Source organism: Trichechus manatus, unplaced genomic scaffold (genome assembly GCF_000243295.1).
Source record: "Trichechus manatus latirostris isolate Lorelei unplaced genomic scaffold, TriManLat1.0 scaffold00089, whole genome shotgun sequence".
Taxonomy (NCBI): Eukaryota; Metazoa; Chordata; class Mammalia; order Sirenia; family Trichechidae; genus Trichechus; species Trichechus manatus.
This window is the reverse complement of record NW_004444025.1, coordinates 4,707,999-4,718,982: the sequence shown is the minus strand read 5'-3', so window position 1 is coordinate 4,718,982 and position 10,984 is coordinate 4,707,999. Positions and strand designations below refer to the sequence as shown.

At 40.4% G+C, this 10,984-nt stretch overlaps 1 protein-coding gene across 3 annotated transcripts in view; it reads right to left on the bottom strand.

Moving 5' to 3' along the window:
- The window catches only part of RAPGEF2 (Rap guanine nucleotide exchange factor 2), a 314,468-nt gene that overhangs the window by 101,686 nt on the left and 201,798 nt on the right, over nucleotides 1-10,984 (bottom strand). The window contains exon 1 of one of the 3 annotated variants that reach the window (XM_004382053.2): nucleotides 10,635-10,703. The exons of the other annotated variants lie outside the window; for them this stretch is intronic. Within the exon in view, the coding sequence (XP_004382110.1) occupies nucleotides 10,635-10,688 (54 nt within the window). The 5' untranslated portion in view covers nucleotides 10,689-10,703. Of the gene's footprint in view, nucleotides 1-10,634; nucleotides 10,704-10,984 lie in introns of those variants that run through there. 3 annotated transcript variants of the gene reach the window in all.

Genomic DNA, 10,984 nt, shown 5'->3' with positions numbered 1-10,984 from the left:
GGCTGGTGGATTCGAATTGCCAACCTTTTGGTTAGCAGCTGTAGCACTTAACCACTACACCACCAGGGTTTCCATATCATATACAGGTATGCAAAAATACACCTACAGTATTATATTTACAATTATACCTATAGTATCGTATTTACAGAACATCTATTTTGTTCCAAATTAAATACCAGTATTTCAAACATACAAAATAAGATATTTAAAATGAGGAAGAAAGAAATTATGATTAGTGTTTAAAGGGGTGATTAGGTTAAAGGAGAAGATATAACTGAGCCTCTGATGCTGCCTATTGAGCATTCACTCTTTTTTTCTAAGTTTATCGTTCTCTTTTTCACTAATCCTGACTGATTTTATTTTCCGGTAGTCTATTTTTAAATGAATCATTGCCAAACAATATCTAAAAGAAAGGATCTGAAGTATGCTTCTTTTGACTAAAAGCAAAGATCTTACTTTAATATGTCCTATGATCAGGTAAAGCTTTTTTTTTAAAATCTTACATATACATAAGCAGCATACGCGATGCATTGCCAAGTTTCTAAGTACATTTCTTCACTTCTAAGGGGGGTTAAAAGATCTACTATGTGTTGCCAGGGTTTCTTGGCCCAAACCCAAGGCAAGATGATCTTGTCCTTGAAGAAAACAATGGGATATGAAGTTTATTCTCAGGCCTCTCCGTTAGCAAGCACAGTGGAAAACGTACCCAAGAGTAAGTCTTTTTCATCTCAGGAAATATATTGGTCATAACAGACAAAAAGATTAGATAAAGAAAAGGTGGAGCCTTAACCCAAGTCAGGCATAACCTAACATCTATAATTAATCTTGGTGCTATTTTCTACACAGCGAACGAAATGAATCAATCAAATTACATTAAAGAGCCACTCTACCCAATCTTTACAGATAAGATCAAATTGTCATGGTAGGATAAAAGCAATTTTAAAAAACTGAGTTTTCTGAAATCTAGTTAAAAGATAAAAGGGGAGGACGTTCCTTCCCTATATTCTTAAAAGACGACAGATAAACAGTGTTGAATTCCAACCATATCCTTAACTCATAGTACAAAGAAAGGGAAGAATTCATTCAAAATATAATCTCTTATCTACTGTAATGACTAAACCAATTTAGAAGCACCATTTAGAAGAATTAATAAAATTGTTTGTTCAAGTGCCAATAAATTAATGAATTCAGAGAACCAAACCAGTACCAGTTGTCATCTAGTCAACTACGACTCATGGCAACCCCATGTGTTTCAAGTAGAACTGTGCTCCACAGGGTTTGCAATGGCTGTGACCTTTCAGAAGTAGACTGCCAGACTTTTCTTCCAAGGCACCTCTGGGTGGATTCAAACTGACAACCTTCCGGTTAGTAGCCAAGCACTTAACCGTCTGTGCCACCCAAGGAGGCCCAAGTTCAGAGAAAGGAGAGATGAATATGAGAAGACTAGGAGCAAGTGAAGTCAACTGAAGAACACTGCAAGCTAAGAAATGGGAAGAAGTGTTTGTAATTGAACCAGCCTGTCCTTTAAAAACGGGGGTGGGGAGGGTGGGGGGCGGAGGCCTAAGGGAAAGCATGTAGATCACAGAGGGTCTTATGTGACCAACAGAAATTTAGACTTAATATGGTTAAGTTATAGTGCATCTTTTTTGGTGAACAGGCTTATGAGATGATGAAATTGATATTTATGGATCAAGAGTCATGTCTAGTATGGACTTAAGACAAGTGATCATGAATTGAAGGTGGGCTCCACGATACATGCAGACTTCACTAGGGTATAAACAGGGGAGACAACACAGCAAGATCCGATGATTTTAATGGAGCGGAACTGACGGGTTACAGAGAGAACAGGAGAGGACGTTAAGGCATCAAGTTTATGTCTAAAGAATTAATTGTACAGGGCTGCATAAACCAGAGACTTTATCAGCCTGAGACCAGAAGAAATGGATGGTGCCTGGCTACCACAATGACAGCCCTGACAGGAAACACAACAGAGAGTCCCTGACAGAGCAGGAGAAAAGTGGGGTGCAGAACTAAAATTCTAGTAGAAAGACCAGACTTAATGGTCTGACGAGACTGGAGGAACTCCAAAAAGCACGGCCCCTGGACTCTCTGTCAACCCAGCACTAAAACCACTCCCAAGGCCAAGTCTTCAGACAAAGATTAGACTGGACTATGGGATATAAAATGATATTCGTGAAGAGTGTGCTTCTTAGCTCAAGTAGACACGAGACTAAATGGGCAGTTCCTGTCCAGAGGTAAGATGAGAAGGCAGAGAGCATCAAGAGCTGGTTGAATGGACATGGGAAATCTGGCGTGGAAAGGAAAAGTGTGCTGTCACAGTATAGGGAGAGCAACTAGGGTCACAAAGCAATGTCTGTATAAATTTTTGTATGAGAGACCAACTTGAATTGTAAACCTTCACTTAAAGCACAGCAATTAAAAAAAAAAAAAGAATTAATTGTACGTAATAGGGCCGAATATAGAAAAGTAGAGGAAGAAAATTGGAGCTAAATGACATCTATACCTGATCATCCCAACTCAAGATAATTCCACAGAGAACAGATGCATTACTGACTGAGCTAAGCAACTGAATGTTTTATAAAATAATTTTGATCACAATATTGTTATTTTATATTAAACGTATGTAGAAGGTCACATATGCCAAGAAACAAAGAGTAGCAGGAAAAAAACAAACAATGTTTTTCAATTCATGTACTCCACTAGCCAATGTCAGCTCTCACACTGATACAGTCTATACACCTCATTTAGACTAAACTGACAACTTACGAGGAAGTAGTATAGATTTGTGGTTATGAAATCATGAAAATCTGGGTCCCAGTAATGGCTCAATGATTTACTAGCAATATGTTCCAGGAAAAAAAATCTTCTTCATCTTGCTAAGCCTCAATTTCCTCATTTCTAAAATGATGATGACACAACTTGATTTCCAGGGTTTTGTAAGAATTAACTCAGATAACATGTAACATAGCAACTAGCATACATGGTCAATAAATTACAACTGTTGCTATTTAGAACTTACGTTTACCTAATACCTTTTCTAAAATAATTTAATCATGACTTGGGGCGTCATTTATGACAGGGACAGCATTACTATGACAATAATTAAATTTCCAAGGGCATACTTAAGAAACACTATTCCCATTAAATAATCTGAGGTGGGTAGAAGGGAAAGAGGAAATGTTCCATGGTAAAAAACAAAACAGACGGTAAACAGAATAAAGAAACCTTTAATGCTATTCCCCACCATTCATCTGTCCATTTGTTACAGAAAGAAGAACCTGGGAATCCACTTCTAAAAACATAAAGTGAAAACCTTATGAATAGCAGTGGAACACTGTCAAATGTAGTTAGTGCCGGAAGAGGAGCTCCTCAGGTTGGAAGGTACTCAAATACGACTGGGAAAAGCTACCTCCTCAAAGCAGAGTCGACCTTAATGATGCAGATGGAGTAAAGCTTCTGGGACCTTCACTGCTGATACGGCATGACTCAAAATGAGAAGAAACAGCTGCAAACATCCATGAATAATCAGAAGGTGGGATGTATGAAGTATGAATCTAGAATAATTGGAAGTCGTCAAAAATGAAATGGAATGCATAAAGATCAATATTCTAGGCATCAGTGAACTGGAATGGGCTGGTATAGGCCATTCTGAATAGGACAATCATACGTTTGGAATGCAAACTGAAGAGGAATGGAGTCCCATTCATCTTCAAAAAGAATACTTCAAGATCTAACCTGAAGTACAACGCCGTCAATGACAGAATAATCTCCATACGTCTACAAGGAAGACCAGGTAACATGGCTATTACCGAAATGTACGCACCAACCACTAATGCCAAAGATGAAGTAACAAGATTTTTACCAACTTCTGCAGTCTGAAGCTGATCCAACATGTCATCAGTATGCACTGATAACTGCTGGTGACTAGAACGCAGAAGTTGGAAACAGAAGGAACCGTAGTTGGAAAATACGGCCTTGGTGACAGAAACGACGCTGGAGATTGCATGATAGAATTCTGCAAGACCAACGATCTATTCATTGCAAATACCTTTTCTCAACAACATAAATAGCAACTATACACTACATCTCGCTGGGCGAAATAAACAAGACCAGACGAGTTGAGGGATGACACCAAGGACAGCATACATGAAGAAAGAAAAACGTCATTAACAGGACAGTAAAGAAAGAAAAGACCAAAATGGATGTCAGAAGAGACTCTGAAACTTGCTCTTGAATGCAGAGCAGCTAAAGCAAAAGGAAGAAATGAGGAAGTAAAAGAGCTGAACAAAACATTTCAAAGGGCAGTTGGAGAAGACGAAGTATTATAATGAAAAGTGCAAAGACCAGGAGTTAGAAAACCAAAAGGGAAGAACAAGCTCAGCACTTCTCAAACTGAAAGAACTGAAGATGAAAATCTAAGCCTCGGCTGCAATACTGCAGGATCCTATGGTCAAAAAATTGAACACAGGAGGCATCAAAAGAAGATGGAAGGAATACAAAGAGTCACTGTACTAAAAAGAACTGCTCAGTGTTCAACCACTTCAGGCAGCAGCGTATGGTCAAACCCAATGATTCTGAAGGAACAAGTCCAAGCTACACTGAAGGCACTGGAAAAAACACGGCTCCAGGAACTGACGGAATCCCAACTGAGATGTTTCAACAAACAGATGCAGCGCTGGAGGTGCTCACTCGTCTATGCAAGAAATCTGGAAGAGAGCTACCTGACCAACTGACTGGAAGAGATCCATATTTGTACCCATTCCAAAGAACGGTGATCCAACAGAACGTGGAAATTAGCAAACAATATCATTAATATCACACGCAAGTAAAATTTTGCTGAAGAGCATTAAAAAATGCTTACAGCAGTGTATCAACAGGGAACTGCCAGAAATTTAAGCCCGATTCAGAAGAGGACGTGATGTCAGATGGATCTTGGGTAAAAGCAGAGAATACCAGAAAGATGTTGTCTCAGTTATCCAGTGCTGCCTCATTAACATAAGTTCCTGTAATTCGGCCTCATTAACATCATAGAGGTTAGGATTCACAATACATAGGAAAATTACATCGGATCACAAAATGGAGGACAGTCACACAATACTGAGAATCATGGCCTAGCCAAGTTGACACGCATTTTGGGGGGACACAATTCAATCCATAAGACATGGATTATCTTTAACTGACTATGCAAAGGCATTTGACTGTGTGGATCATAATAAATTATGGGTAACACTGCGAAAAATGGGAATTCCAGAACACTTAATTGTGCTCATATAGAACCTGTACGCAGACCATGAGGCAGTCCTTCGAATAGAACAAGGGGATACTGAGTTGTCTAAAATCAGGAAAGGTGTGTGTCAGGGTTGTATCCTTTCACCATACTCATTCAATCTGTATTCTGAGCAAATAATCTGAGAAGCTGGACTATATGAAGAAGAATGTGGCATCAGGATTGGAGGAGGACTTATTAACAACCTGCATTATGCAGATGACAACAACCTTGCCTGCTGAAAGTGAAGAGGACTTAAAGCACTTACCGATGAAGATCAAAGACTCCAGCCTTCAGTATGGATTACAACTCAGCATAAAGAAAACAAAAATCCTTACAACTGGACCAATAAGCAACATCATGATAAAAGGAGAAAATATTACAGTTGTCAAGCATTTCATTTTACTTAGATCCACAATCAATGTCCATGGAAGCAACAGTCAAGAAATCAAATGACATATTGCATTGAGCAAATCTGCTTCAAAAGACCTCTTCAAAGTGTTAAAAAGTAAAGCTGTCACTTTGAGGACTAAGGTGCACCTGACCCAAGCCATGGTATTTTCAATCGTCTCACATGCATGTTAAAGCGGATGATGAATAAGGAAGACCAAAGAAGAACTGATGCCTGAGTTATGGTGTTGGCAAAGAATAGTGAACGTACCATGGACTGCCAGAATGCTCCTTAGAAGCAAGGACGGCAGGACTTGGTCTCACTTACTTTGGACACGTTATTAGCCGGGACCAGTCCCTGGAGAGAAGGACATCATGCTTGGCAGAGAACAGGGTCAGTGACGAAGAGGGAAACCATCTATGAGATGAGTGACACAGTGGCTGCAACAACGGGCTCAAACACAGCAACAACTGTGAGGATGGCGCAGGATCGGGCAGGGTTTCATTCTGTTGTACACACAGCTACTATGAGTTGGAATCGACTCGACGGCACCTAACAACAACAACGCTATTCCAAAATTTTTCTCAATTTATTGAGCCTACAAAACTTTTCTCATGTAACATCTATTAAAACCCATTGCCATCGAGTCGATTCTGACTCAGAGCGACTCTACAGGACAGAGCAAAACTGCCCCCATAGGATTTCCAAGGAGTGGCTGGTGGATTTGAACTGCTAACCTTTTGGTCAGCAGCCAAATTCTTAACCACTATGCCACCAGGGTTTCCTGTAACATCTATCAGCAGCCTGTATAACTAGTATTCCACAGCAATGTTTTGAAAATGCAGTGTTATATTTTTCAATGTTAATAATCTCCTTTTATCATCAAAATTCACAAAATCACAAGCTTCCTCTGAAGATCAACCAAAAAGCACCAACGACTGTAACAATATAGCCTCAACTCAGGGAGCATGCTGGTGATACACAAGTATTGAACCCAGTATCATAAAATTAATATCAACAATGGGAAGGTGAGATGATGTGGTGAAACATATAAAAATTCACTGATATAAAAGCATTAAATGAGTCTTCATTAATCCAAAAATTTAATTAAATGATAAATTCAACAGTATTTATAGTATACCTAGTATGTGCCAGCAACTGAGATATGCAAGGAGGGAGCTATAAAGAGAATAAAGAATAAAAGCCCTTAAGATCTGAGTCTCACAAAAGTGAATATCCATGTTACTGCTTGTGTCCAAAGAGATCTAGAAAAAGATCCCCAATATGAAGTATTTGTTTTTCAGTATCTCACACCATTCCATAAGTCACAGAATCAAAGCCACTTAAAAAGCTGTAAACTTTTTACAGAAGGAGCATATTTAAAATTTGCTGATATTATTCTCATAAAGCTTTACAGATAGAGGCATTCTCTCTCATTCTTGCCCAACCATGATTTACTGAGTCACCGATTACATGAAAGCCAGAGAAATTATTCTCCCATTCTACTCCTCCCATGTAGTTAAAGCTTTAAAGACCTGATCATTAAACAGCAAAGTCCAGATAACCCAAGGACTAGTCAACAAGTATGTAGAGCAAGATCCTGACATCATAAGCTGCCAGCACTGCTGCATATGATACTCTGAGATGGTACATTTGAGTATTTAAAATTCTAAGTATCATGAGAAAAACCATTCACGTGTCTTCCAGAAACTCTGGATTCAATGCTACTTTATGGCGAGTGTTACTTCTGTAAAAGACAAAGCATGTCAGGAAACTAACACACTTACAGAATAAGATGCCAGGCACGCTGGTGTGCACACCGTTGTTGTCCTTAGTTGCCATCCATCGATTCTGACTCACGGTCACCTCATGTGTGCAGAGTAGAACTACTCCACAGGGTTTTTAAAGGCTGTGATCCTTCAGAAGCAGACCGCCAGCCCTGTCTTCCAAGGCACTTCTGGGTGGGTTTAGACCTTTCGGCTAGTACCGTATTTTTATTTTTATGCAAACAGCACGCGCATTTTATGCTTTATGCCAATGCACAACCCCCTTGCAAAATATTTTCCTAGGCGCACTATGCACATTACATGTACGGGTGCGTTATTTACATGGGAGTGTTATTTCCGAGAAACACAGTACTGGAGCACTTCATCGTTTGCGCTATGCAGGGATTCCGGTTTATACACTATTTGGTATTTTCTTTCTCTATTGTTCTTGTTTTCACAAATCTAGTAATACTTTTTCCTCCCTCTGTCAGTAAATACAGCTTTAACAATTTTGGTCATTAAGTTAATATTATTAATTTAAATATCCCCTCCTGCCATTCTGAGAAAGAATGTATGAAAAAGGTAGATAAAGAGGCTGTGGTTGGTACAGTTTAACTAATGACTCTCATTTTTACCTGGAAAAATCATGACTACAGAGGAGTTTAATTTCAAACACCCTGTTAATAAAATCAAACCACAATGAGAGTTCTCTGTAACACCCTTTCCTATCTGTGAAATTAAGTATAAAGCTGGTCTTTTTTTTTTTTTTTTTTTTGATCCAAAGAAATTTACTTAGTGAAGTACCCCAGGGCCTCACTCTGAGGGGCTGGGCTCTGAGCGCAGCATGATAGCATGCTTCCAACACAGCTCCTGCCTTAAGAATGCCACATAGCTCCCTGGAAAAGTGAGATCATACCGTAAGAGTCACTTCATCTCAGAAAATCCCTTGGATTTTATTTATAACGATGAAGGAAACCAAATTATAATCATCAACCTGAAATTCATAACTGTTTGTCCACATATTTCCAAAACCTCAGAGACTTATCTCCATTTTCGAAGTCCAACACCTCATCTTTTTTAGGATATATAAAAGATATTCCTATCCCCTAATGCAGTAATGGGAGGCCTGGTGGCGTAGTGATAAAGAGCTCGGCTGCTAATCAAAAGGTCGGCAGTTTGAATCCACCAGCCACTCCTTGGAAACCGTATGAGGCAGTTCTACTCTGTCCTGGACGGTCACTATGAGTCGGAACCAACGCGACGGCACCTAACAACAACAGCAACGTAGTAACAGGAGCCCTGGTGGCACAGTGGTTAAAGCACTCGGCTGCAAACCAAAATATCGGTGGTTCAAACCCGCCAGCCTGCTCCGCCAGAGAAAGAGGTGTCAGTCTGCTTCCATAAATATTTAGAGCCTTGGAAACACTATGGGACAGTTCTACTCTGTCCTATGGGGTCACTCTGAGTCGTGATCACTCAATGGCAATGGGTTTGGTTTGGGATGTAGTAACTGCAAAATGATGATGGAAAAACGGACATTTCAAAAAATAGGCTACTATAGAAACTGCCTAAATTTGTGCATTTTCATTTCAGGGATTTAAACTATATATATAACATCTGAGTTAGTGTGAGGGAGGAAAACTTCCAACATGGTGATGTAAGAGTTGCCCTGTGAGAACTCGCTCCTGACACGGGAGTCTCAGATCTGGTGTCAGGCATAGAAAAGTGTCCCTCACAGACAGCAGTGGCTGCTCGTGGGATTTCAGCATGACAAACACAGAGCTGCCTCACGGGATCAATTATCAAGAAGCAGTAGCTGTGGCATTACAAAAATAATGCTGTGTTTTCATCAACTATTAATACATGCTGGGAACGGTTTCATCACCAAACCAAGAAGCAAAGCTCCCCTCCCTCGGTAAGCCCACACGTGTGTTCCTCACTCCAGGTGCCCAGTAGTCTCGGAGCTTTCTCATGATCTACCATTAAATTCAACTACAAAAACGTGGAAAAACTAAGGGCGAAAACTGGATGTTCAACCTTAAATTTCTGATTATAAAAATCGGCTCTCCAATATTTCCCAACATTCATGATTTTGCTTTTTTTTTAAAATGCACATCGGTCTTATTTAACATTTTTTAGAATTACAACAAAATGGGAAGAACGAACCAGTTGTAACTTACCCTCCCTCCTTCAAGCAGACTATTATACCCTCTACAAAGCCCCTTTTCCCTGAAGAGAAACAGCAATCATTCCCGTTTTAAGGCAGCTTACTGTGACGTGCTCCCAGAGCACAAGCAGCATCTGCGATACTCACTGAGTGTCTCTCCTGCTGGACCGTAACTCCATGGTTAGCTGGGGCTGCTAGTGGGTTCATAATGGAGAAACATATGCTGGACTCAATTTACACATCATGTACCAACCTCTCCCGGATGGCAAGTCACCCTCTACAGCATCAAATTAAAAGAAAAAAAAAAAAAAAGAGGGAGGAGGGAAAACCCAGCTGCAGCTTAGAGTGTCACTACTGGTGAGCTTAAACCCTCACTCCTGTGGACCAGAAAAGGGATCCACATGCTTGTCTCCATGTTTCTAACTCTGCAACTCGAACCGTCTCAGGCTATAGCGAGACACAGCAAACCTGACACAGCTCTCGGTCTTCCGAGAGAACAAGACCATTTCTGAGACTGAAGAACAAGAGGCAAAAGAAGAGGAGGAGAAAAAAAAAGCTAAAATGGCTGACTGCACACAGACTCCCCTCAAAACGGCTTAATACAGAATTATATTAGTCAGGGTGGCCAAAGAACCAGTCTCCAGCATTCAGCCAAGCATTGTTAATACTCTTGTTTCATCTGCAATCACACATATGGATTCCTCCAACACGAAGAAAAGAAAAAGACAGACAGAAAAAACCAGGGCAGAGCGTGAGAATCGGGACCCCCTCCCTAGCTGCTAATGATGCTGACAGAGTGGAGACCATGGATGCCTGTCCCACTCCACTAACCAAGTTTGCACAATTCATCTTAGCAGATGACACAAATGGACACTTAATTGAATGATGTCTGTCCCTCACACTCCACACAGGCATGACTGCTAGCAAGAGCCGCTAACAGAAACACGGCACATGCACACACACAATCCCGAGAATCATGAGTCTGAATGCAATACGCCAATATAATGACATTATTGTGCTTACTTTGGAGGACCATGGCTGCAGGCAGTTGGCATAGCAACGCACAAGGAAAGCCATTTCCTGGGCAGAGAGAAAGCTTCCTTTCCTAAATAAAAAATTCCTCGTAGGAAACAAACAGCATTGCTGCTTCCTGCAGAAAGCAAGACACTGTAGTCTGTCTCTTAACCTGCAAGGCTCACACTCAATGCAGTTCTAGTGATGTAAGTGGAGTTCTCTCTCACCCTCCCTCTCCCTATATACACTGAAATATTCAGCTGAAATGGCACACACATTCCTTCAGGCTCGCCCCCTCCTCTCCTTAACCATTTCACTCATTAAGGTAGCGACGGACAATTCAGATACAGTAACAAGCT